The sequence below is a fragment of the Notothenia rossii genome, assembly GCF_949606895.1.
Source record: "Notothenia rossii genome assembly, chromosome: 2".
Taxonomy (NCBI): Eukaryota; Metazoa; Chordata; class Actinopteri; order Perciformes; family Nototheniidae; genus Notothenia; species Notothenia rossii.
The window spans coordinates 78,214,661-78,242,570 of record NC_136904.1 but is presented as its reverse complement, the minus strand read 5'-3'; the positions used below and the strand labels follow the sequence as shown (position 1 = coordinate 78,242,570).

The following is a 27,910-nucleotide window of genomic DNA, read 5'->3' as shown; positions in this document are numbered from 1 at the left end:
AACATAGGTAATGCTAAATAATATAATGTGTTCAAGTTGAGCTACAGCTGTCCAGTTCAGCTTGATGCTCTCTGTCCATCTAATGTAAGGTTACTGCTTGTGACCTCTTTCAGTTGGCTTACGTGGAATGCCATGGAGTGAAAGCAGCTGTTGGAAACTACATGGAGAGGGTGGTTGGGTTAACACTTGTGCTGCAGCAGCTTCTTTACAGACAAAATCCTACTAGCCCATTTATAATGTGAGACAGCTGTAATGATTCTTCTTACAACTTTATTGTGTCTTCTGAGTTGCTGTTAATGGCTACTACGTGTCACATATATTCATTGTATCATCTAAGCGTTTTATGGAAAGTTGTGGGGAAGAAAGGACAACCGAATGTTTTCCAAAAGGTTGTGCTATTTTAATCTGCTGCAAATGTATAAGGAGAACTTATTTTGAACTTAGACGGTAGGCCTAGGCCATTGTGATACAGAAACAGTGTTTCTCCCTCCTGTTTTGAGAACAGCAGTAGTTTGATTCAGGCTCCTTGTTGACATGGCATCTAATTTGAAAATCAAATAATTCAGTTTTCCAAGACTGTCTAAGGTCACATTGTTCCCTTGTCACAGAGTATCACAGCATAGGCTGTTAAAGGATTTTTTTTTTAATTAATAGTTTCAATCATAACATTTTTTTGTCCTTTATTTACATTTTAAAACAGTAATTAGAACATGTTAGGAACTGAAATAAATGAATCATTTGTAATTAAAAGAAGTTAATGCATTGTATATGAATGTACTTCTTTTCTTCTAATCGTCTGCACTTTACATGCGAGGTGGGAAGTCAAGCGTAAACGTTCCTCGCATTTTTCGCTTTTTAAACTAAGCACACAACACAACATTATTCATGCACTTACGTTAGCATGCATTTTCAACAGTTAACTGCATAAACAGTGAAGGTGTCGAATTCAACACTGGTTGACAGTGGTATGGTGAGATATACAGTAGGCTATGTTATGTCATGGTATTTAGTAGGAATAATAGAGAACAGTTGGACGATGTCAGCAATTACTGTTTGTTTTGAAACCTAAATGCGTCGATAACTGTCTGTTATTCGAGGACTGCAAACTGGTATATTTTATTTAGGTGTGGGAGAAAGCACGACCTTGATGTGAAGTGTAACTGTAAAGTTTGTAGTAGGCTACTAACATTAGAAAAAAGTCATAGGAAGCTTCCGTCTCGATGTCTAACTATTTTCGAAAACATTAAGGACTTCTGGGCTGTAAGTTTAACGTAAAATATTGCGAGAATTCTCCATAGTAAATGACTTTATATTATGAATAAAGAGCAGGCAATTCAACAACAAAGCATAACAATGCACAGTGTGCAGCGAATCCGTAGCAGTGAGGCTACTGCTGCTTCCTACGCCAGCTCGAACCGACAAAAATATTCCTCTCTTTTCTTTTTACAGCTGAACTTACCTGGAGCCTCTTTCTCCAGTTTAAATCTTGAAAGCTTCTCTTCATATCGCTGCTCCCGTAGGGAATGAATATCACACGTGTAGCCCAGGTGCTCTACTGTAACGTGCCCTGCAGGACGTCACACACTGAGCACGTTTTACCTGTTGTGGATAACAGACCGTAGGCTATTCAACGGGAGGTGAGTTCAACAGTTTATATGCAACAAAAAACAAACAAAACACATCATTTACGCAGTCACTGAAGGCAACAAAAATGATAGAAGCTTTATTCATAACAACACAGCTTGACACAAACAACCTCTGTGTATTTAAATGCAAATAGTTTAATCAAAACTCTGCAATACTTAAATATATATGTGTGGTATAATATAAGGAGCATTTAAGTACCATAGGAAAAACCTCGTCTGTCCTACACATCCAGTATTATTTAGATAATACTTGTTTTTAATAATTTATAGAATTGTTTTCATTTAACGTTCTTATTTACTCACAACAGTAATGCATTAAATGCGATAGTCATCACACAAAATAAAAGAGAAGCTTTACAATATCAGGCCAGCGCCAGGTAAATGACTTAATGACATGTGAGAGAAAGAAAACAGATACAGTAATTATTAATTATCAAAATACATAATTTTATGTACACTGCTGGAGACTGTTAAAAGAGGTAAAACAGACAGTTCGGACCGCTTCTGGGCCATTAAAGGGTTCAGGAAAGCTCCTCCTGGAAGAAAAGAATGGTTCAGGCATGTGTTGTGGAAACATTTGAATATCATATTACAATGACTGTTAGAATTTGCTTACAGTAGATGATGTATTGTCAAAAGAATGAAGGCACTGCTATGGATTACTCTCTCCTTCCATTTGAACAACCCCACCAAAAGATGTCGGTTCACCCTCTGCAACCTGCAGAGGGGAGTCTTTGTCGCCTTCCACGTCTCCTTTTCCACCATCCTGTGATGTTAAAAAAGGGACACAATTTATGGCATCATTAAGGCGTTCTTCCAGACAACGTAAAGATGAAACATAGACTGCATTATATTTTTACATGTTTTTTTTACAAGCCTATAAAACAACTTTATTCAGTCCAACAAAAGTAAATGCAGTAATACGATTGTCCTGCACAACAAGCATAAATGACCATGATGCCTCCAGTGAAAGGAAGAGTACCTCATTAGAGCAGGAATGCATGTTGCTCTATCATTAATTATTAATGGCTATTTGTCTATCTTGTCTTTATTTCTCTATCATTACTGTCCAACACATTACAGGCATAATAGACACAGAAAATCGAAGTGTGCTAACATTCATTGGATTACAATCTAATCACATCTGCCACCCATAAAGCTCAGATAGCAATGGGTTATGGAGTATAAAGCCTTCATCATTCAATTTCTTCTGCATGGAATATTCTGCTAAATTAATTCAAATGAACTGAATCAGTGGATTGAGCCCCTTGTTTAGTCCTTGAATAGATTTAATATGTCCATGAAAGTCAATGACATACCTTTGATCAGTGTAAATGGCTGATACGGCATTGAAAGGAAGCACAATTTGTTGTAGTTTCAAACTACAGTAACTAAAGCAGTTGTAGGATAACACTCTGGTTCACTTCTAACTCCTCCAAAGTAAAATCAATAAGTGCATTGCTGAGCAGTGGAAAGTGCCCTTCTACCAGAGCATTATCAGTTTATGAGGTAAAATGCTCTGCAGCTGTTCTGGTCTCATGGTTAGAAAGTAGTCCTTTGCTTCTTTCATCTTTATTTAGATTTTTAAAATGTAAGTTTATGCTATCAAAACTCACCTTGATCTCAGATAATCCTTCGGATTCTATGAATGATGAGCGATTTCGGATTGGGGAGAAGGACGGTGAAACAGGAGACTGAGGAGACTGAGTCCCATGGGATAGGGAATGGCTCCTTTTTACAGCAGAGGACACGGCCTGGGCGAAGCGGGATGGGGTCGCAGGAGAATAAGGCCTAGCGGCTGCAAAGCTCCTTAATTTTTCCAAGCTTAACCCTGTAGTTGGTTCTTTAAATGGCAAACTACTTTGCCTAGTCATTCGCATGAAGGCAACATTCTTGTCATCACCCTTAGGGCTCAGCTCAACATTAGCGCCTCCTGTTGTCTCCTCTTGACACTGCAAGGGAGGAGGAAGAGGAGGAGGTGGTAACTTTGCTCTCTCTGCGCTTCCTTGAGCCTCCCTCTGGATTCCAGGACTGGCATTAAGTTTCTTTTCTGCTGCTGAGGTGACATAATACCCAGGTGTTTTTTTGTGCTGTGCCAAGCGGAAAGAACCAGGCTTAGGTTTAGTTGCGGGTGGAATTTTCATCTCCTTGACCTCAGCTGGGGAACCTGCTTCAGATGCCACATTAGCCGAGGATGAGATGTTTTCATCTGCTATAGGTAAACTTGTTGGGGGTGAGGAATGAATTGAATCAGGTATACTTCCAATAACAGTGTCTTCTGTAGCAGTAGTAGCAGTAGTAGTAGTCGTAGTCGTAGTAGTAGTGCTAGTCATTAAGTCTTCCCTGGGTATAGTAGAGTGCAGCTCACTTTTTTCCTTTGATTCCTCGGTTTGATCCTCCGGCGCTGTGATCTCTTTCAACTGAAGAGCACCAATATCGAGTCTCTCTTCAGGAGCATCAGGAGGAGCCTCCAGTGTCAGTGCAACTTCAAAATATCTCAGTTTGTCCAGAGATTTCTGAGGCACGATAGTGTAAGTCGTCATCCCCATCTTGGGGATGTAATCTCTTGTCAGCTCGTTGGAAGGCTTGGGCTTTGGCTCAGAGTTTGTGGCATAAATAGATGTTGCCCTTGTTGCGGCGGGAGCACTTGGGGTTGAATCTTGGCACGACGAGGTCTCTGAGGTGTGGGGTAAAGAATCTTTGAGATCAGGCTCGTCCAGTTCCTCCGTTCCAGTGGCTATATCTTTTTTACTGGCGGTTTCAAAGGCAGGTGAATTAGCTGAGGAAGGGATTTCATCCATGGGTTGTTGTGGAGGCACAGGTAGTGGTGTGAAATTTGTTTGCGCTTGAGCATCCTCTTTAATGGGGCGCGATGTGCTGGTGGCCACTGGGATCTCAGGTCTGTCAGCCTGCTCCCGGAGGGTTTCAGTGTTTGTCTCAACAGAGGCCTGTGCTTCTGCATCTTGCATCACAGGAGGCAGAGGGAAGCTGCTGGGTAAAGTGCTACAATCCATCTTGGCACTTTGAGGTGCAGACGCTTCACAGATCTCCTGTTGGCTTACATGTTCAACTGGACATGGCCCATTATCTATACAAAACAGAAAATGTGTAATGTGACAGTTGAGTTGACTTTAATTGCTTCACTTTGGTGTAGTAAGGCAAAAATCATGAAATACACAAGTACTGTAGGTGCAATACATCTGCAGCACAGATATAAAAAAAGAGCACTATAAAAAATGGCAAACCCACTATTATCTGCCAGTTCAGAATGGTCTGTGCCTTCAGTTGTCCTCACATCACTCACACTGGCAGACTCATTCACTGTACTCCGCAGTTGACTGTAAAAGTAAAGCAAAGAGAAGGAATTAAAAGTATTGCCGATGATAATGCTAAAAAAAAACGGAGGTTGGAGAAGTGATATTAGAGTTCGTACTTGCCATCTGAGGATAGATCACAAGTCTGATCTTCCCCATTTGCCTCCGTGGACATCGTGCTCAGTATCTCAGTATCTGGGGACGGGGAATGCAGTGAAGCGTCAGCAGACATGCTGAGGCTGTTGTCCTCTCCCTGGGTATCACTAGCAGTTGCAGACATTACAGAGGCAGTGGTCTCCTCTTGCTCCATAATCTCCTCCAGTGTGTTAGCAGCTACCCCACCTGTGATACAAAGACATCAAATAGTTATATAAAATTATTAACATTTATTATACCTGCTATTTACCTACAAGTCCCTCCATGCCCATGCCCCCCAGTACCTATCAGACATCCTTCGCCCACATGCCACATCCCGGAACCTGCGGTCTTCAGACTCTGGCCTGCTTACCACCCCCTGCACCAAACTGCATGTGCGAACCTTCGGGGACAGAGCCTTCGGTGTGGCAGCCCCCACCCTCTGGAACGCTCTCCCCGCGGAGATCTGCAACATCCCCACGCTTGACGCCTTCAAAAGGGCCCTCAAGACCCATCTGTTTACTAAGGCCTTTGGCCCCTAATCTATTTGTTGTTTTGTCTGTGACTGGTTGTCTGACTGCTTTTTTGTTTTTGTTATGTTTGTTTTTCCCCTGTTCTTTTTTGTAAAGCGACCTTGGGTCTCATGAAAGGCGCTATATATATCCAAGCTATTATTATTTAAGTCAAATGTTGCAAAGATAATCAGTGGAGCAGTTAACATCACATGAAATCTATTATTTCAAGCGCATGTATCGGCTGTAACTTTTTATGAGACTTGGAAATGGTAGGAAAATCTTTCACACAATTTGCAAACATTTTATAGTCTCTTAAATGCGTCGTAATTTTAAAAACCCTTCCCAAAAAAAGGTTGTTTTGGTAAATGAGTTCCAAAAAACTATCTTTTACATCACAGTCTCCCTTGTGTAGTTCTTAACTTAGCGCTGTAAGGAAGTGCATCACAGAGGACCAGAAAGCAAAAGGAATTTCAAGTTTACAAAACTGCAGCTTCACACTGTTCTCAACCTCTGATCTATTTATCTACTGAGAGGCACTGGGCTGCTTAGGAAACAGCAGAGGAAGTGATGTTTCTCTGTGAACTTTAGTCTTTTGTCTATTCTGAATGTTTTGATAGCACCTTAAAAAGGAGTAGCTTTTCTCTTTTCATTCTACATGTATAATGACAATAAATGCTTCTAATCTAATTGAAAGTTTTAAATATGAGAATAACAACAGGTAAGCAATTGTGTGTGTCAATAACAGTCATAAGTCAGTGATTACACTTTCTTATAATGAGTTCTGGGATATATGCACCAGTCAAGGGAAACACAGTTACAAAGGAGTACATACAAAAAGAAAGATACAGAGGTTCAAACAAGCACTAGGCAAGAAATACAACCATGCTTAAAGGGTGTGGAATATACAGGACAACCTTATATACAATGATTGAAGTGAATTTAGTTCTGTAGTTTTTGTTATGCAAGCCAAAATGAATTGCCTGTTTGTTGATCAGACATCAGTTTATTTTGGTTTTCGGGAAATATTCTTTGTTTTTGGTTGAAATTACTTTGTATACAGGTCAGGACGGGTGGAGCTTCCCTCAGCAGACAATACAGTGACGGGAAGATGTGTCTACACAATCACAGGAAAGTATTTCAAAGCAAGTTAATTATACTCAGCAAAGGAAAATACCAGGGAATTCAAAACTTACAGTAATCTTGAATGTAGAAAAAATGACTGTTTTCTCAACACACATTTGTTTATGGTTTTGATGTATACAACAATATTTCAAGGGTACCTGGATATTCAACTGGAGTTCTAAAGTAAAATAATAACTTAAAAAAGAGGAGGGATATTACTATAAAAGTATTCCTTGAGTTTATAGGTTTCTATATAGACTCTAGAAAGCAGACGAATTTCAAGAGCTAATACAATGAAAGTCAACAAATGCAGTACAGCAAGCAAAACAAGTGCAGCGTAATTTCTTAGATGAAGCCCAAAACAAACAAATGAAGCAGAATCTTTAGTTTAAAACCTACTAAGATTGATATTTTCCATGCTCCTGCCACCCTCGAGTATTTGTTCCATGTTTCAACAGGGCTGAAGAACGTTTTTTAAATAAGCCACTGTTTAATAATGACCACTAGGAGGCACAATAGTCATATAGAAACTGTAGACTCAGGCTACAGCATTTTAAAATACCTGTCCTGGAGGCCAAAGTACACATGACAAAATCATTGACGAAAAGGACAGGCAATATTCAACTCAGTGATTAAACAATTAAACATATACACAAATGTAATCGAAGACTAACCTTGCAAAGTTTCGTCCAGAGGAAGTTTTTCTTGGACAGCGGCGCTAGGGGACTTGGGGGGCGGAGGAGCTTTGCGTTTGGTTCTCTTAAGCGACGACTCTGCCGAGGAGCCACGGCTTAAACCAGACATCTATGGTACACAACAAGATTCAATTATTATAACCGATGCACCAAAAAAAACAAATGGCTGTCATTCACATAATTGTTCAAGGCTATGCTGACATTTCTAAATATTCACTCACCGGGTCGCCGTCCACCTGGCAAATAGGTTCAGAGTTGAGTCTCCGGCGAATGCTGAAATCGGACGGGCAGCTCTGAGACACCAGAAGTGGGGGTTGGGGGGCACGTCTCTTCTTTGGCACATCTGTAGGTAGCGTAGTGGAGCTATACAAGGACGAATTGGAGCTAGGTAAGGCCATGCTGAGAGGTCGAGGCTTGATCACAAGCACAGGAGAAGCTGGAGCACTGGCTGTCGTTGCCTTTAAAGAACAAACACCCAATCAGAACATGATAAGAGGCCTGTTCCAAAACAACATTGTGCACGTCAACCAATGGCGAGCCAAAGTAAACAAACCTCCCTCTGAACATTTCAAGGTACTCTCTGATACATCTGTATATTTGCATAATCAGTACATGAAAGAAGAAGCTGCATTACCTGGTCAGATTTTTTCTTGCTTTTTCTAAATTTGCTAAAGAGGCCTTTATTTTCTTTCTCTTTTTGATCTTTGTCTTTGCCCGGCGTGACTGCAAAAAACAGTTGATAGATAACATTGGTCAGAATGATGACTGCTCTGATAAAACAGTCATACAGTCTACAAACTAATACCTGCATGCACGGGTGAGGCTGGACACACAGGAGAAACAGGTTGTCCTGCAGGGCCAACAAGCATACGATTTATAAACGATATAAACAACAATAACATGCAAAAAGTGAGTTGAAGTGAATGAGTAGTATGATAAAACATCGTTCCATATGAAGCAAGAAGTGATTTTTTAAATCAGTACTTACCACTCATGTCTCTTGCATAAACCTCCCTTATTGCATAATCATTAAGAGAGTTGGACAAGTCCAAAGGGGCCAGTGATTGGCCATCTCTCAACAGAACTGTAGTTCCCATGTCAAATTCACATTTCTCACAGATTGCTGGTAAGTGTTCAGACAGGGGAACTCGAGGACTGACTCGCAGTATAGTCTTCTGGGTCTTTTTGTAGTTTATCACCATCCGAACAGTTGCCTAAAGAATACAAAACATACCACCTTATTTGATCAAAACGTACTCAACATGAAAATCATGCATTGTGTCATGCGTTGAGCGTACCTCAGGCATCTGAGGACCGGTCTTCTTGTTTTTATCCACCCCTTTAGGCTTAAGTATGATCTTCTCTGCATCCAAAGTTCCTACGAGAGCATTTGGCTTGAGTTTGGTGTTGTTCTTCTTGGCGGTGACCAGTTCTAAGGTGTGGCTTGATGGGTTCAGGTGGTACTTTGCACAAAGCGTCACTAACAAGTCCATTATAGGCTTGCTGAAAGACATGAAGGACACAACAAAACAAAAACAAATCATTTGTATAGCATGAAAGGGGAGACAATGCAAAATACAACATTATGATGAATTTTAAAACAAAAAAGGAAAAATATGTTTATTTGACAGTTGTAATAAATGAATTTCCTTTTTTTCCAAACAATAATATTCCAATAGTTATAGAGGAAACATTTTGAATTTAAAAAGATGTTAGAACGTGTGGAAACAATAAAAACTAACTTACAGTAAATTACAGTAGCAAGAAAGGAGCATGGGGCTTTTGTAACGCTGATAATACATTTTATCAGTACAATGTCATTATCCTCCAAATAAAGTGTTAACTCTGCTATGTAGGCACTTTAGGGTTTAGAGAAAGAAAATAATAATGATATCTAAAGTAAACTCTGTTAATGGAAAGTATGAGCTGTGAGAGTGAGTAGCGTAATTGAAGGACAGATTGACATGTTGATACATATAAATATGTAGGTGTTGCAGACCTAGCTGAAGCTCAAGAGTATTATCTGTGTCCTTATTGCGCCATAGCATGCAATCATGAGATAATCTTCTGAGTTTGAGATGCAAACGCTCTTTAATTCTTGCTCGTATCATTTGTTGAGAGAAGAAAATAACGCAAGTACAAATTGCCTAGAACAAATATGAACTAAAACCTCTCAGCTACTCCACCTATCTGACTCAGTCTGACTGGAACTGCACTGTTTGACTTGAAGTGACATCATAATGTAGAATTACAATGATCAGTATGAACAAAAACAAAATGCTCCAACTTAAATTGGATTGCAGTGCTCCAACTGTACCTTCCATGCACCGTGGTCACTTCTTCCACTCCGTCAGGCAGAACCACGACCAGAGAGAGGTCTTTATCAATGAGGTTCTCCTTCTGGTCCATGGCTAAATGAAGGTTTCCTGGGTACCACTGGGAATAACCTGGGGAATCCAGCTTCTTTAGTCCTGGGGGGGATGGTGCTCTGCTCTTGGTCGACACCCTGTAGTTAAAAGATAAATTATTTTCAGAGTAGCTTTAGCATTTGTGAAAAGTCTGCTTTGCTTTAACACAGGACAAACATGTTATTACTTTAGAGATAATTGGGAATTGTTCTCCACTTACATGCATTTGTGTGAATTTCTTAAGTCATTAAAACTGTTTCTGCTATTCCACACAATAATCTGATTGAAAAACAAAGTGCAGCAGACAGCATGAAAGGAATCCTTTCTTCCTCAGCTTTTAAAAAGCAGTGAGGCTATTACATAAAAGAGCTCAAGTCCACTTTGCAAACAAGTCACAAGAAAACCAAGTGGACAGATTTACTCATTGAGCCTGAAGAAATAGCTGTGAACTGACAGACATGTGAGAGATAATAAGACGCAAGATGGAGACCACAGTTTCTGTAACTGTAAAAAAAGGGTTTTATAGTGAATGTTGTGGTTTAATAACATTTAAAGTGTAGTGTCTGGTGTTTTGTGAAAAGGGGCAACACCCAATGCACTAGTGAACATCACTTGGTTTGCTCGTATTCTTTTTTAAATTGTGACTGACAAAAACATTTCTGTTTTGCAGGGCATTTTTGAGTGTTTGTCTTTGTTTAACATTATGGAAAATACATCAATACAGTGTAGGTGAGGGCAGTCATATGACCCAGTAAGGCACAGGCCAATATATTTCATATACCGTACAACTATTTTCATTCATCACAAGATTTGTTGTCAGCTGGCCATCTGTTGGAGAGTCATACATAGTAATTCTATGACGTATTTGAGATAATAACACCATTCTTCTAATGCTCCCCTAGAGGTTGCGAACAATGAAAACCTGCTGTCTGTAAACAAAAAAATGTGTGTGACTTAAACCGGGTCATTATAACATGGTTTTTAAACACGCAGGAACATCCATGGCTACATAAGGGAAGCCAATGCGGAAGTGTCTTCTAATTTGTTACATATGAAAAAATAGTTCCTTATAACTTTATAGTCTCATTACAGCATAATGGTAATTGTGTACTGTATGCTTCCATATAAGGTAAAATACATAACAAAGAAGAGTATGCTTTAGGGTGGGGCTACCTTGGATTGACAGGTCTCTGTTATTCCGGTTTGGGTGTTGTCCGTGAACACCTTCACACTTGTGTTTTTAGTTCAGAAAGGTCATTCTTAAAAATGTTTTTCCTAAAATGTAATTCGAAGCATTAGATTGTACTACTCTTCGAACCTTGAGTACCACTTTTTCCCCTAAAACAAAGAAGACAATGGCCAACATGACAAACAAATGTCCATTCATTATATTCAGTCCATGGTTTTAACACATGATATTTGGCGTTATTATTCGCTTAAAATTAAAAGCTATAGATGGTATGATAAACACACAATCACATAAAGTCACACAAAGGTCACATTGTGGTACTGCAATGTTATCAAGTTGTTCAGAGGGCCAAAGAATCAATAACCTCAGAGACATTCAAGTGTCACATCATTCAGTCAGCACATAGATAAAACAGGCATTTGCAGACCCAATGCCTTGAGTTATAGCCTGTAAAGTCTCTGGTGGGGGCACTGCTTATTCAAACAGAGGAATCCGAGCAATGCAAGGTCACAGGCTCCACTGAGGCACGTCTAGCAAAGGATTATTAGTCTTGCAATGGGGGCTGCTGTCCTTAAATACTAAGACCATGACATAAATGTAAATGAAAACACTTAGGCCCACACATTTTATCATTCATATCATCAGTGGTTACCTCTATTAAGTGAGGATTACAATACAGACTACCTGTTTAAAAAGGAAAAGTTAACACAAACCAAGTCTGTGCAAGTCGGCTGCATCAACAAAACCAGCTAATGTGTTAGCATGCTATTGGTACTGCCAGCTAAGACCTGAAGATGTGTTTGAAATGGCTAAATATGCCACAATGTGCTACATAGCAATGTAAAAAATAATGAACTATTCACTATCACTAACATCCACCATTAATGTCCTGATATAACCAGTGTTGTTTTCTAACAACTGACAATACATCACATGGCTTTCTCGTGAATGTTGAACAAGTTTAATGATTTCAGACACAGCCACAATGTCGGAATTATTTTTGTCACGCTTTGGTGTCTGCCTTTGTTGAACCAACTACATGTCAGGCTTTGAAATCCAATGATGTGTCTGAGGAATGTGTACTGATACACTAAAGGTCAGACAAACACACAGGCAGTACAATAATTTGAGAAAATTAGGACCTGAAGCAGCACAAAAACAAAAAACACAGGACACAACACAGACGGACTGTTTATCTGTTCATCTTTAAGCAAACAGTTCAGCCAGGATGATACAATCACAAATTCTAGCACAGTCAATAATGAACAATCCCAAATAAAATCCTGAATGCTCATTTTGTTGACTCTGCTCTGGTGTTTTTGAAATTAACAACTTTGTTAACGGTCCAACTGCAGACCTCTCTCCAGGGGACCCCTGGATTTGGTCATGCCAGCTACTGTATTCCAAGATCTGATATGTTACCCATTGGTTTGTTTTCAAATCCCTCCTTAATATTTGATTAGGTCTTAGATCGTTTCAAACTAGCAATGTAATGAAAAGGGTTGTACCCATATAGCTTGTTAGAAAGACTTAGGAGATGTTCATGTTGTTTCCTGGAAACTTCTTTAGCAGGAAGCATCACGTTATGTATGTTACAGTTTGAGGCCAAAATATATATATATAAAAGTGAACTAACAATCTTTTGCAAGTGCATGTTATTTATTTGTATGCACAACCATTGTGAAATCTGTCAGGAGAGTCCTTGATAAGCAAGTTTGCTAACCTTGAAAATTTAGTCTCACATCATAGGTTTGCAATTTAAGTATTATTGTTGCCATGGTTACTTGTGGTTCAATATTTAGCAAGTCCCTATTGCAGTAACTTACAACAGAGGTTAAACTGCCAACAACAACTTTGTCTGAGGTGTCCTGTTTTAGGTTCTGCATTGTATAAGATTTGAAATATAGTTAAATCTCCATTCTTCAAATGGTTAATTGGGAAATACTTTGGTAGAGAGACCAAGACTATCACCTACTTATAAAATCAGGGTTTAGTGTCATTGTTCTATTTGTAAAACCAACACATTTATATAGTTTGTTCTTGCCCCTCTCATCAAATTGGTTTCCAACGGCTGCCTGTTTTAGCAAACAAGGCAAAATAAATCCACTCCAGATCAGACAGCGGACAAAGTTCACAACCAGCTGGTGCAGACAGACAAACATCTAATGAGCAAATGTAAGGCATTTGTCTAAAAAGCTTCTGGAGACCAACAGAAGTTCAAAGTGCATAAGGGAATTAACATTTGTAATTGCAACTGTAAGCAGGCACATTAGTCATAACAGTATAAGGTAAGGTTGTAATAAATCCATGTTCAGTGCTGTCTGTGTTTCAATGCATCTTTTTGATAACTGAAAATGTTGTTTTTCCAATTTGACAGATCCAGATAAATGAAATGAAGAGTAAACGCCCTCTATCTGGCTGCTGTCATTTCCTTCAAATCATTGTGCAGTAACTACACAGCCACATGTAGCGACTGTATGTCTCTTGTCTGAGAAAATAATAGCTCATATGTGCAACAAAGGGATTTCCCAAGTCCCCTTCTGGTAAACACACCTCTGGATTACCTGAAGAACACAACAATAATTACTCCTACAGTGATGTCTACAGGCAGCCACTTTGCTTGTATTACAATCTGTTGAATCCAAGTGTCTCTTTTCCATTTCAATCATTATGTGTTCAAAGTATTGCAGTTATACTGAATTACAAAAATTCAAAAAAGTGTCTTAATTAAAACGGGTTCAATGTGATCATGATTCCAAAAAATATCTTTCTCATTGGAGTCACATAGTATGATTGATTCTATTTTTTTGTGTGTGTATGTTAATAAATATGTTTTTGAAAAAATTGACATGAACATCGGTCATTGTCTACATTTCCAAACTGACAATTATCTGTAAGTGCTTGTACAGAATGAGACTCCACTTGCACCACCTGGAGCAAATATACAGTAGGCTACTATCTATATGTTTCTGGTGTTCTTAGAATGCTGTGTTGTCAACGATCTTTGTTTTATGATTAATTTGAATGCTGCTTTAAGCTAGATCAACCTTGTTTAATACTAGGAAACTCACTCACGCCATGTTGCCATGACATTTGCTGCCATTATTAATTTTCGCCAATGGAATAAACTTTTTGGGTGGCATAAACAGTATGGCATGTTACTCTAACCCTGTGATTGTACCATTGGCAACATTAGGGATCAGCAGTGGATGTTTTGAAGTGCGACCCTTCTCAAACCTAACTTAGAAAGGTATAGCGAAGGAGTGTTTGATTAATATTCACTTACAGATTACACATGGTAGGTGTGTGGAAACACTGAATATGACTGAAATCCCTGCTAATATTTCAACAGAGCGACTGGCTAAAACAGGCATTCACAATGTGGCCTCTACTGGGTACAAAGTCCTGATTTCATGGCACAGGCTGTTTATTTGGCAATGGGATTATAATCATTTAGAAACACTGTTACTAAACTTTTCTTTTTCCACACATTTCACAAATGCTGTAAAACTGAGCCTGGTTGATTCAAATGATACAGCTGTCCTGACTCCTGTGCTCTTCCAAAGAAAAAAACATGTGATATTTCAATAAGTAATGGTATTAGTATGGGATAAATGCAAACTAGCCATGCCTCAGGTTCAGGGTCAAGGTCAGTCCAGTTTATACAGCTGTGTCATCAATGATTTTGTCAAGATACCTCAAGCAGGTGACAGACACGGACACACAGGCCGGTTTGTTTGTGCCATCCAGGCCTGTGTTTTTTCAGAAGCCCAGGATGTGTTGCTGAATAAAGGGAGACGTGTTGAAGCTTGACTGCGCCGATGCCTCATTCACAGGACTTCCCTGGGAGGTCTGACACTCACAAACAAGCCCATTCAAAACCAGAGGACATGCTTTAGAGAGGTGATCACCAACTACCAGGAAATAACAGGCCTGTCATTGTGCCATTTGTTTTTGTCTGATTATACATGGATCTTATCAGGTTCAGTAGTGCAAAAACAAATGGACTCTGAAACCAATAGCATGAAAAATAGTTATTGCATGCGATGATTTGGTGTTGGATTAACTGGCTTGGTTTAACAGCAGCCTTTAATTCATTTCTTGTGTGAATGTGTTAAATGCTTTAGACAGATGTGCAAGATAACTTGACACAGTGGGGGAAAGACGTAGAATCTGCTTGATTATGTTCAAGCAAAATTATTACTGACAATCCTCCGGGTGATAAAAGAAAACGATAGACTAGTACAATATCCAGATGCTGCTCCTCGTGTAAAAATACTTGAAATACTTTTGTGCTTATGTGTAAAAAAGATGGAATGAGAGAGGCACAGAAGAGGAAGTTTGAAGAATAGTGAAAATATAGATCTGCCCTAGAGTAATAGAGTAACAGAGTAATAGAAAAATGAAAAAACAATCTTAATATCAGCAGCAGTCAAGCAGCTGAACAAAGGAATATCCAAATTCCCCACATTCCATAATACTTTGTTCCTGCCGGCATGACTTTTCCAAGAAAAATGTCAGTCATTTCCATGGCATCTTTTCCAACCAAATCAATTAAAAACCCTTCAGGCGAATCCGGGATCAAATACAGCAATGAGCAGGTGGAAGAGGATCGGAGATGAAACTGAACCCAACCATTGGCTAAAATTGTACTTTCCTTTGAGGTTCTAAGAAGGTGGAGGATTAGCGAAAAGGCCTACTGTGGTATGTTTGCAGCTGCTGGGTAGAAGGATGGCCCCTTAGGGGATGGTGGGTTCATGTACAAAGAAACAAACAACATTTTTATAGAAACCCTTCTACTGCTCATTCACACTTTCAGACAACACCCCAGTTATTTTAAGAAACAAAAGCAACAATTGAATGCTCCAATGACCAAAACACATGACCAGAACACAAACTATAGCAGTACAGTCAGATGCACAGGCTCAAACATGCCCAACACACCCTCCACTTCAAGTCAAAACAGATAGACTGCTAACCTCTGAATACAAATATTTAGAACACAAAAATATGTCCCGGCCCTATCCAACACCTTTAGAGAGGGAGAGTCAGGGAGAGCACTGCTGACAGCACCACAGGCATTACAAGGAGAAAGGTCCAGAAATTGGGAGAGCAGGTGTTGCAGACCTGCTTTTCCTCTCAGAGTGCCAACATTTCATTCCACACTCTTACCTCCTTGCCTGAGGTTACCTCCGCTCAAATAATTTCCATCCCGCTGTGTATGTCCTATGGAGTAGTCAGACAGACTAAACTATACTAGCATGACATCAAAAGGCCCACCTTAATGCCACGCCCAAGCTGTGACATCAGAAGTCTGTCCCCTCTACCTAAATCCTGTCCACCCTCTCGCTGCGTCTCTGCAAGCTCAAGCTCACAGTGAGTAAGTGGCACTCCCCCCGCGCTCATGAGCGGAAAGGTAAGCAGCTTTGCCTCCCTGTGCAGACATGAACCTGTGGGTGGGGCCAGTGCACTGAAACACTGAAACTCACTGCAGCATACGCTCACTTTGTTAGCACAGAAGCCAAGATAAAGAATCGAGGAAATAAACTGACATGATGTGTTTTAATCATGAATTGTAATCATGATGGTGAACATGTGATCAGAGACCAAGAGGGGTCAGAACTACTAAAGGAACTTGGAACCCTCCCCACTCTTTAATTTAAATCATGTACTTTTCCAGTGTTTGCTTTTCATCACAAAAACACTGGCAACTTTTCAAAAACACACCTTACTTTTTCAGAACTGACTCATCTGTAAATTATGCTAGAAGAGTTGTTAGTAAAGTGCGAAAGACACACAAAGGCGTGAAGCAAGTTATATTCAGTAGCTCTATGTAAAACCCTCAGGAGCCCAACATTTGGATTGTGTTGAATGTTTCCTCTGGCATTAAACTCCCACAGTCAAACCCTTTATTGAATACTCAGAAAACATGCTTTGACATAAAAACATAAACATGAAAAGAGGTGAATTACACAATATCCAACACTGCATCAACATAGTCGTGAAAGCATTCGGGTACAATTGTTAGCTGTCAAAAGAGGCTGTCAGCACTTTGCACTTAGCACATCCAGCCAGAGAATGATCTGCCTTTGGAAGTTCTTTTCTGATGTTGTCATTGTTAAGTGAATCAACGCTTCAAAATAGATTAAAATGAAAACGCTTCCAAACCAAGTCAAGCAAAGTCCGTACACCCCTGGTACGGAAGTAATACATTTGACTTTCCATTGTGAAATAAGTGCTCGTTGCCAGTGCGTTATCACTAGCCTTACACGCTCAACTAAGAATGTGCGGCCAAATTTACAAACACCCACCCCCCCCACAGAAACATCATTGGTTGATAAGGAGGTGAAGGGAGATGTAAGTGAGTAGGAGCCGGCCGGAGTTAAGGAGGGGGGTGGAGTTAAGGAGTCTCATGGCTTATAGAAGGAGGAAAGGGGGGTAGGGGGGGAGTCCCTGAGGAAAGACAAAACACAGAGCCAGAGCCACAGCTGGTAATTTGGTGAGAGGTCACTCACAGTAAACACAAGCTTTTTACAGAGGGTCTGGAAAGGCCATTACTTCCTAGGATGGAAGAAGATTAGGGAGAAAAAGAGTACATAGACCCTATGAGAACTTCCCACTTCCTACAGTATGTGTATCGTTTGTTATTGTTGGAAAAACAAAAAACAAATGTTCCCACAGCAAAGGCCTGGTAACACTCAAACTCTAAGGGCGTCATCCTCAATTCTGACAAATATTTAAGGCCCCACCTTGTGACATTATTAGCTTTTCTATACAGCGTGTAATCTCCGTCTGTCATGATCCGCCTCATTTTCACTTAGTATTATGACTCCCATGGTGCTCACTCTTGCACTACGTGTAGTACAGTGAATAATACTACAGCAGACTTTAGAGTAAGCTAGAAGGTCTGACAGCCATTTAAGTAATGAGATTTGAGATTAAACATCACCTCTCAGTTCCTCATACAATGATCCCAAACAGCAGATGTCATTCTGCTCAGAGAACTGGGGGCTGCTACGGTACATTACCCCCACCTTATCTCAGAGCAGATCAAATACTTTCCCTCCAAAAAAAACCTATGTTTCTGCAAAGAAAATAAGCAACTTTAGCTGACTTTACCAAAAGGGAGTTGTTGTTTAAGATCAAAATGTAGGAAATAACACCATAACTTGCTGGGAGAGAGAGCTCCCCCTTGAGCCATGATTATAACTATCACACTGCATCCTTTCATGTGGAACAATGCAGCGTTGTCTGCAGTGGGGCATCTTTCAAAAGGCACAGCAGCATGCTTTCCCTCTCTCGCTCATCACATGAACTGAGGTTTATAATGTCAGTATGCATACAGTGATGTTGCACAAAAAAACATTCAGTTTCCTATTGCAATGCTAATAGTGTAAACAGAAGGTTCAGTGCTGCACATAACCTCAACTTCATTTCATTTTAATGTTAGTAGGGTTACACCCTATCTCGCATGCAATCTCAAAGCAAGCACGACACAACGTCGTGTTTCAATGTCATGGTCAGAAGAGTCACTTTTGCATATTTCCTCCAACTTTCACCAAGAGAATAACTGAGCGGCCAATATTAACTTGTTAAAAAATGTCCTAATGTTCCCTGTATATAGCATGATCTTTATCTGAGATTCAATTGCAACTTCAACAAAAAGCAGCCCCTGAGAGGCATAATGAAAAACAGCTGTAATAGAAACAAAGTGACTGGATTGTTAATAGAAAGTAGCTCTGCTGCTTACTTACTGATGTTAGTCTGAATATCCTCACTGTAACAGCTGGATGATGTTTGCTTGTGTCATGCCGTGTTCCATTAGCTTGCTGCAGTGTATGTCAGGAAATGATGAGGTTCAGTATGTCGGTTCATTGCCAATCTGATCGTATGCAAAATGCACCACAGAAACTGCTATCATACCCCTACCCACAAATATCTGGGTGGATACAACAGTATACAAATATGTACAGTTATATTGCCATCTTGAGAACCACTTCAAGGTGTGCAATTGTTATATTAGCATTTTATACCTGTATATAGGTTTAAGCTTGGATTTATGATTTCTCATTCATTTGATAAGTTCTAGACAGTTTGTTGAACACACCTGTAGTAAACTCAAGCAACGCCATTCATGACTGGCCAAGCCTTTGTGATTAATATCTCATGTACACAAGAGAAACACTGATAATGAAGGTCATGCAAAACAAATCTATTTGTTCCTTTGTCAAATACAACGTTTAAATGTTATTGGAGATAAGTAAAAGTTCCTATTGAGAGCAACAAAGGACTGCTTCATGCTAGGTCATTCTGAATGTTACACAGGCCGAGAGTGGGAGGCATCCGACTGTTATTCCCTGGAACAGCGTATAACAGAAACAAAGAGGGCCCAAGACTCCAGGTCAGGCAGCAAATCTCTTCAAACGGACTACTGTGCACAACGTCAATATTATATAAGTACATAATGATGTCTACTTTAGAGATGAAAAGCAAAATAAGCTATAATAACCAAAAAACTGTGTTTCATAATGGTCATAACTGTCCAGTGAGAAGGCTTCACTTGTGTTTATGGTCAATGCGTTGGCTTCAGAGTGGTCACAAAGGCAGCCCATTATTCCCTGTCCCCTGAACGTTTGCCATTCTGTCTGTTTTAGTCCTGTGAGGCAGAAAGCATCCAAGAGATAAAACAAAAAGGCACACTAGCTCATTGCCAGGACAAGCTTGCAGGGAAATAATGCTGATTTTCCTCTTGCTTTATTACATCTAGTGGGGGGATATCTTTGAATGACATCCTTTATCTTGTCTTTCGAGTATAGAAGATCTGAGTGGGCTCTCTGAGGGCAGCACGCTGTAGACCAAATTATACATTTCCCTGAACGAAGAAAGCCTTGTTGTCTCTTGGGGATTGTTTTCAGTGGAAAACACTGTGTTATGCGTCAGTGTTCTCGGAGACCTTGAGCTTCGTGTGTCTTGTCTTTTTTATAGACAGACTGGAAGCCTTAAAGTTGATCACACATGTTGTTGTGAAGCTTTAAGACACAGCAAAAGTGGTCACTATGTTTCAACTCTCCATGCCCACTTGCTTAGAGTGTCTACGTTCCGCCAGCCATCATTTTCAGCTGTAGACTCATGTGAGCAGCTGTGCCCTTGGGCTGCCTGCATATCGAGAAACAGCTGTGGGGATTCACGATACCTTAACGAATTCCACATTCTGCCCCAAGGAAAGCCAGCCATGTGAGATCATGGTTTAAGGTGTGTCCAATTAGCAGGGCCAGCTCCAAGCAGCATCCAGTTAGTTTGAATTAATTCATATGAAAATGCACCGGTTAAAGTTGAATTGAACTTGAAAGTTTTATGTTAGTTTGATTTTTGAATTGAATTAAATACTTTTCCAATGATCATAGTCAAGAAAGAAAGCTCTCTGATGTTGTTAATGCCAACTAATGTTAAATACAAATGTATGTTGTACAGTGGCGTCATCTTTGAATGGAGAACAGCCATGACAGTGATTCTTGCAGATTCCATTTTGGATTTCAAAAATGCAGTGTAGATTTGGGGGGAGTCACATGGAATTGTCACAAATGACTGCATTTGTATACAAGTGTGAGGCAGCAAGTTTATTAGCTCCAAATACTAGAAGCTTCAAATAAGACAGAGAACATGTGCGTCCCCCTCCCACACCCCACCTTATAGCAGAGTGCGGTTTACTTTTCCAAATCACAGAGAGATTTACGTTGTCTGCTGCTCTCTGCTGCCAGGGAGTGTGGCTGTGCTCCCAAATTACACAATGCTTACAGTATGAAATATGATTATCGGTCACACCATGAAAGGTTTTTTTTTTTTTTTGTAAACTGCATATGATTGTCTCAATGCTATTTTTACAAACTGGAAACGACAGCAAGGCAGGGACTGGAAACTTTGCATAGCAGGGAATACTGGATTAGAAATATAATATGTCAAATTCTCCATCCCACCTCTAATTTAAATCTCAAAAACTCAGCCAAAGGAGTGAGTGGTGACTGTGAAAGAGCTCTGGAAACTCACTCCCCCTTTTTTTAATGATTCCATTTAAGCAGCTGACATCATCTCCCTGAACCAAAACTGATTTCCATCATGTCATAACGCACAGCGCCCTTTTACCGTGATTTCCCCTGACAATTGTACATGACATATCGGTATTTTATAGAATATCAGTTTCAAGCCCAAGGAACGCATGATTTCCACAAGAAGAGCAATCATCAGGCTCATCACAGAGACAGAGGCACAATGTTTTGTCTGCTAAATACTTCCCATGACCTCTACATATGGTCAAGGCAATTTCTCAGTAAAACCCTGAGAGCAGGAAATGAGGAGAGTTCAAAGGTTGAAACGTCTGAAAAAACTGTGACTTCCCCAAGACGTACTGCATTAAAGGAATGTTATTTAGAATTTGCATTATTAAGGTGAAAACACATGCATACTTTAAACAGACTCCTATTTTAAACAGCTGGTTGCCTGCCTTATTGTGGTAAGCAGCACAGGGTGTCATGGGAGGAAGAACTTGATTTTGATGGTATTATATTTGTGCATAATGATAAAAGCAAGGGCTGTGTTTCTATTTTTCATAGTTTATCTTTTCGATGATTATATATTCCAAATAATAATGTTAGTTTCATTCAGGGTTTTCTTAGTTAAAGATGAATGCTGAATATAATTTCAGAAATGTCAAGTAAAAAGGTCGACTGGACACTTGTGATCCTCTTAAATCTTATGAAGGAAATAAACAAAGATGACAGCTGGTAAATGACATTTCAACTTACCTCAGACCAGAGCTCCGTGGATGGGACTGAGATCCATGATCACCCATGACTAAACTCATCGGTTTAACGAAATCCCTCGGACTAGTCAAACACAAACAAAAAGCACCATTTTAGTAAAGCCTTACATAATAGATGTTAAAAAGGCTGGTCTAACCTTCTGCTTTCAAGTGATGCGAACTGGCAAATACCAAAATATGGGCGAATCCCACATGAGGTCACCAGTTTTTCAGTCATATGAACTGTTTTTATTATTTTCTACTGGAAAGAGTGCGAACGATTCAACATATGAAACCCAATAATAATGTCTTACCATGAATGTACTTGGCTTTGGAGGCAGTAGTCAACTTCCATCAGTCTTCAAAAAGGTAAAGTTAGTTATAGACTGCTCCAGACAGATTTTGCTGGGGTAAATGATCCATTATTCGGCTCTGAAGTTCCGTGTTCTGCGCCTTTTAGGCAAACCATTCCAGTGTAGTAAAATGTGCTTCCTCCTCCTTTTAAATTACAAAGTCTGGCATGTTTAAATCATTTTCCCACCGTAGACCACTCTGCCAACTTTCCCCAGCACATCCAAAAGACTGCATTGCAATATTGAGCTGCTAAAGTGGGGCGTCTCTCAGATCCAGTTTACCTTCCCTCCAGGATTCAGATGTTTGGCATAACAGCATCGTGTCCAAGTTGACATATTGGCAATTACGCACACAGTTACTACAGCCCAACACAACCGTGACTTCCAAAACAACACAAGTATTTATTTTGACGTTAAATTATGACAAGACATAAGGGTTGTTGTTTTGTACTTCCTTTAAATGTATGCTTTATTTGTCCACAGTGACATCGTGTGGCTGGATATGGTAACGAGTAAACACAACACGAAGACTATTAATTCCAAAGAAAAACACTAAAAACATCACGTTTAAAATATGACCAAAGTATGTGGACATCTCAACATTACGCCTAACCTTGATAATCTGCTCTATAAAATAAGCAAATAATGAAATTGCATGCCGCTTTATTCCCTAGAGTAGAATTAATTAACATTTGTCCAAATCATGAAAAAACACTCCAGATCAAATACATAAAAGGTACATATATTTTCCACATGTTGTAAACAAATTGTTTAAGGTACATAAGGTGTATTTTATACAGGTAGTGCCGTGACAGAGACATTTGCGTCTGCACAGTAGAACATCTCCATGCCATGTGAACATGTTTGAGGGTAGAGGCCTGTCATGGTCAAACCGGTGATCATTACAAAAAAGCCAACTACTATCAAGATGGTGGGTATCAAGTTTTCACCCTGGAACCAGCGGCCAGGGGATAGTTTGAGGAAGCACGCAGCTGGTATGATGAAGATCAGAGGCGTGGCACTCAGCACACCCTGGATGGTTGAAGAGAAGACCGTTAATGTAAAAAAAAACTCATCCATGCTAACAAAGATCGGTACAGACTGATTAAGTTAATATAATAATAATAATAATAATAATACATTTTATTTGTAAAGCAACTTTCATTGCTAAAGCAATCCCAAAGTGCTACAAGAGGCGTAATAGAAAGAAAATCACTTACATTCAGCTCCAAAACAACTCCCAGACAGTCAAAGCCCAAAGATATAGATGCACAGGCTCCAACTATGACAACTGTTATTCCCACATGTTCTACTTTTGACAAATCCCTTCTGAAAATGGCATTGGATAACACCTGAAATGACAAACAAGAGAGAGAAGGTTCTAAAGCTAACAAATTATATGTATTACATAACGTTTTTTGCTGTTGGGAGTGCCTGAGAAAGACCTAGTGACATGCATTTTCAGCTGTTGTTCTTTTGACCACTCAGACATTGTGTGCTTGTCAAACCTTTCTTTTAGTGACTTAGTCACAAAGCCACGTCCTTGGCTCAAACCCTCAAAATACCACTTTCCCTCACATATGTAAACGTTTAACTGTTAAATTCTAAGGTTGCCGTATGACAAAGTATCACTTACCTCTCGTGTAACAAAACACTCCAGTGGAAATGTGGTTATTATGCTGAAGCCAAAACAGAAGCGACCAAATGTTGCCAGGTTGTCATTTCTGCAGTAGTTCTCAAATACGTCTCCTGAAAAAAGGTGGAAGTATGAGTTCAAAATACATTTGTGATGTTAAAATGAAATTACTGGCTTGGAGTTATTCCAATTATTATTAATCATATATTAATACCTTGTGTGTAGCCGGTAAAGGTGGTATAGCCAGAAACAGCAAATGCAGCACTGATTATTAGTGCGGAGCCTACAGACATGTGAGTGATCCGGGACCAGTTAGCCAGTGTGGGCTGCTCCAGAGAACCGTAGATTAGAAAGCTGTTGTGGTGGCATATGAAGGCTAAAGAGACACAACAGTGCAGAACATCAGAGTACCATTAATACACAGAGTAAGAACACCGAAAAAGTACAGCTGATAACCACAGTTTTGTCAACAAAATGAATTAAGTATCTTTGAGTTTTCAGAAAAATGCCTATAAATAAAATGCGTTGTTATTATTATTATTATTGTTATTATTATTATTATTATTATTATTATTATTATTAAAGTTGTCGGCTTGTGTCAGCTGCTTTCAACGATTTATTTGTATTAGGGGCAGAAAAACTTGGAAACAAGCTATTTGAAACAACTACAATTTTTCTCAGTTGTTATGGCTAACATGTTAGCAAACAAATGTCTTCTTGGAATCTGGTTTTTGACCTTCTAATACATTTAATTGCAGTGTATTTTAGATCTGTTTCGGTCTCCAACAATTCGTTAGAAAAATAAATGTTAGCCTGCTTGATGAACTTCATTCATCAGGTTCTTTGTGAGGCCTTTGGTGCTGGTAGAGTAGTATACATTGGAAAGTTCATATCTCAAAAACAGTTGGGATTAGGATCAAATTCCTAAATTGTATGTACAGGTTAAAGGGTAATTCTAAAACACCCCATCATCAGCATCATGCAGACAAACTCACCAAAGGACATCACACCAACGGCCTGAATTGCATTCCACCTTGCAAATGACCACGCATTCTCTGTAGGGGGGCTAGAGAGTGATATTCATATTTTAAAGCAAAGAACACAATACATCTTGATTAAGTTTGTATTCATTAAAAAAAGAACCCCATGTCTCGCATACATAAACATTTAAATTAGAAATCCCTATGGTTAAGCAACTTGCAGAATATTCATTCATACATCTGGGGTCCCAAGGTAGCTGCTCTGATGATTACAATGATGAGGATGGCAAATGTCAGCACCATTGAGATGAAGGACACCTGGTAACACACATTAATATTTTACAGGCAGCTTCAATCACTACATGACACTAAAAGCTGTGTGATAATCAGACTCACCTTCCCAAGTTTCTCAATGTTTCGATAAAGGGACAGAGGTAGTGTAAAAGCAATGGTTGATAACAAGATCGCAAAGTGACGCTCTGCAAGTATGTGATCTGGACCAACTGCATATGAAAACATACATGACGTTTTAACCATTTGAATATGTTAAAATTCACTGTAGATGCTTAAAAGTATAATTTATTGATGTATATTAACTATAATTTGATTTGAGGTGGTACAAAATGTATGCAGAATACCTCCTGGTATTCTCTGAAATACTTTGGTCAGTGTGTCTCCAGTCGTGATGTTGTAGCTAACCATTGCTGAGGAAGGAAACAAACATGGATCATCATTCTGTTATTCATATTTACATTACTATTATAACTGAACCAAAAGTCCAAAGAAAAACGACAAAAATAATAATAATTAGGCAACTATTTGATAGACCACTCAACATTACACATGACATTTGACACACCACGATAAGAATATAAAAGCAACTCACCAATGAAAGGATACAGGAATTGCAGGCCAGATAAAATCACAAATCCTGGGAAACCAAACGTGCTTTGCACTAGTGACTGATAACTGTTTGTCCCTGACAGGTTGCTTCCTTTAATTAGTAAGATGATTGAATAGTCTGCAATGAAATGCAAACATAATGTTAGAAGTATTTTACTCATTTGATAAATGTATGTCTTGATAATTATAAAGAGGACTTTAATATACCCACCTGTGATAAATGCAACAACTACCAGCAGCATCAGGCCTAAGGGGAGCCCTGCCTGGTTCAATGCATAGGGTAAACCTGTTCAAAACAACATGATTTATATATGGACAAAAATTGAATCATTTCATTCAAATCGTTCATGCAAAATGTGTTATGAATGTCATTCAGATATTTTGTGTTTCTTTGCAAAACTACATCGTGACTCCGTTTTTTTTTTTTTAGGATGAAAGAGTTAAAGGGGAGAGGAGGGGGGGGAGGGTGCAGGTGCTGGTCATATGATACATGGGTTTACCACTGCAGGGCTTGTGTAAAAACCATGTTATTTGACAATTTAACTGAATCGTATCAGTATAAGTGTAAAAGCTACAGTTTATCATCCATATAATCGATTGCATATAATTCAGGTATTAGGTCTTGTTAGGCATTACACAGGCTACTTGAATTATGTGAGTATTTACCAATTATTCCAGATCCTATAATGGAATTTATGAAATTAAAAGACGCTGATATCATTGAACTTCTATGCTCTCCAGCTGCCTTTTGAGGAGTTAACAATGTGGTCCCTTCTTCATTGTTGAGCTAGAAAAGTTCAACACAGAGCAGAGCAGTAATTATGATAAAAAACAAACACAAGTGTTCCTCGTGTCCGTCAACATTAGCATCGCTTACCTGCTGAGTCATGTTGAGCACCTGTTGGTCGCTGATGTAGTCTCCTCTTTGTCGTAATCTCCTCAGTGTGTTACTCTCACATGTGTTTGCGGCTAACCGAGGTGTAGTTAAAATACAAAATAAAGGCTGACAATTTTACTCAACTAACCTCCTCAAAGAAAGTTTGAAATCTTCTCAACAGCGCCCCATGGTGGACATGTGACTATTTTTGACCTGAGCCACACACTTCAAACCACACACATATCTGATCATTTAAGATACAAATGTGGGAACAGATACATACAAGCCCTGTTAATGATAACACAATTATGTGTTTATGTGTATACGTGGAAAGGAATTTCAGTGACCACACAGACAAAAAGTATTTGCTAATACTATTTATTTGGGGAGTTAATTTTGGTACCTCACAGTAATTCACAAGGGTTAACTCTCCCCGCCATCAAATATATAAAAAATAATTGCTTCTACAAAATAAGATTATAAATAAAAGGACAAAAAACTAAATATTCCCGTTTCTTTTAGTGGTAGCTGGCAATTGTATTCTACTTTATTATTTATTTAACATAAATAAATCTGTTCAGAAACATTGCTATTGTTATGCCCTCATAAACTTACCAAAACCACCTTCAACTACCTAAACTCCCCCGCCTTACAAATCACAATTTAACCCCTGTCTGAAACCTTTGAGCATGTTGTAATGTAATGCAAATCAGAGCTGGTGTAATAAATATTAACTTTTGAGACGAAGGCGTGTGACACTGCAGCAGACAGGTGTCAATTAAACTAAATACTGAAAAAAAGTTTTCACTTTGACACTTGATGCCAAAATATGTATTGACATGAGCATTGAAAGATTTAAAGGATTTAAGGATTTTGCTGTGAAGCTGCCTGTTGAAAAGAGCCCTTTGTTCAGTGAAGGAAGCGATTAGAGAATAAGCAGGGAATTAGAAATAAAATGTTCAAAAAAAACAGTATTTCATGTAGAGGACTGTACATTTCTTTGTAAAGATCAAATCTATTTAGTTTCGAGGTTCCTTCTGTGACCCTAATTTTGCAGAGAAAGTGGTGGAATAGAATACAAATATATATACAAATATATATTTTAATAATTATTTCCACACATGAGCAAAATGAGAGATACATTCTAAAGATACATTCATGAATTTCCTTTATTTTTGTATTTTTTTATCGATATTTTAAATGCATTTTTGTAATAGAACATTTTAATTATTATTAATTGTTTAAATCTATATTGTTTAGGCCACAGGGATACTGTAGGTTTGCATCATATGTCAGGGATACTTGTCACAATTCAAAGTCTGACAGTGCTTTATGTGTCCGC

General features: G+C 39.0%; 2 protein-coding genes across 7 annotated transcripts; both read right to left on the bottom strand.

Annotated features, from left to right (window-relative positions):
- Positions 1-1,708: 1,708 nt before the first annotated feature.
- On the bottom strand, positions 1,709-22,442 carry cobll1b (cordon-bleu WH2 repeat protein-like 1b). 5 transcript variants are annotated; one of them, XM_079664858.1, is made up of 14 exons: positions 22,134-22,442; positions 21,824-21,904; positions 9,745-9,933; positions 8,726-8,930; positions 8,416-8,641; positions 8,233-8,277; positions 8,062-8,150; positions 7,649-7,885; positions 7,407-7,536; positions 5,080-5,302; positions 4,896-4,984; positions 3,263-4,734; positions 2,263-2,412; positions 1,709-2,182 (listed from the first exon to the last, which is right to left on the bottom strand). In XM_079664858.1, exons 1-13 carry the CDS (start codon positions 22,172-22,174, stop codon positions 2,299-2,301), a joined length of 3,141 nt encoding a protein of 1,046 aa, XP_079520984.1. In that variant the 5' UTR covers positions 22,175-22,442; the 3' UTR covers positions 1,709-2,182; positions 2,263-2,298. The 5 variants fall into 5 exon arrangements, with proteins under 5 accessions (XP_079520984.1, XP_079520985.1, XP_079520987.1 ...); XM_079664859.1 differs by lacking the exon at positions 8,233-8,277 and having other exon boundaries at positions 22,134-22,440; XM_079664861.1 differs by lacking the exons at positions 21,824-21,904; positions 22,134-22,442 and adding an exon at positions 18,779-18,838.
- Positions 22,443-22,550: 108 nt separating this feature from the next.
- Positions 22,551-26,663, bottom strand: slc38a11 (solute carrier family 38 member 11). 2 transcript variants are annotated; one of them, XM_079664865.1, is made up of 12 exons: positions 26,569-26,663; positions 26,358-26,478; positions 25,903-25,977; positions 25,675-25,809; positions 25,427-25,492; positions 25,185-25,291; positions 25,027-25,106; positions 24,804-24,874; positions 24,023-24,184; positions 23,809-23,921; positions 23,393-23,524; positions 22,551-23,204 (listed from the first exon to the last, which is right to left on the bottom strand). In XM_079664865.1, exons 1-12 carry the CDS (start codon positions 26,578-26,580, stop codon positions 22,965-22,967), a joined length of 1,314 nt encoding a protein of 437 aa, XP_079520991.1. In that variant the 5' UTR covers positions 26,581-26,663; the 3' UTR covers positions 22,551-22,964. The 2 variants fall into 2 exon arrangements, with proteins under 2 accessions (XP_079520991.1, XP_079520992.1); XM_079664866.1 differs by lacking the exon at positions 26,569-26,663 and having other exon boundaries at positions 25,903-25,954; positions 26,358-26,402.
- Positions 26,664-27,910: the final 1,247 nt, after the last annotated feature.

What these genes read in the sequence shown, in the direction of transcription:
- cobll1b (XM_079664858.1), bottom strand. Translation starts at nt 22,174, where the DNA reads ATGGAAGTTGACTACTGCCTCCAAAGCCAAGTACATTCATG. An exon ending in TCTGGACGAAACTTTGCAAG is followed by an intron (nt 5,303 to 7,406) that starts GTTAGTCTTCGA and finishes TTTGTATCACAG; the next exon opens with GTGGGGTAGCTGCTAACACA. An exon ending in TTCTGAACTGGCAGATAATA is followed by an intron (nt 4,735 to 4,895) that starts GTGGGTTTGCCA and finishes TGTTTTGTATAG; the next exon opens with ATAATGGGCCATGTCCAGTT.
- slc38a11 (XM_079664865.1), bottom strand. An exon ending in ACATTGAGAAACTTGGGAAG is followed by an intron (nt 25,107 to 25,184) that starts GTGAGTCTGATT and finishes GTGTGTTACCAG; the next exon opens with GTGTCCTTCATCTCAATGGT. An exon ending in AGTGTTTTGTTACACGAGAG is followed by an intron (nt 23,525 to 23,808) that starts GTAAGTGATACT and finishes TTGTCATTTCAG; the next exon opens with GTGTTATCCAATGCCATTTT.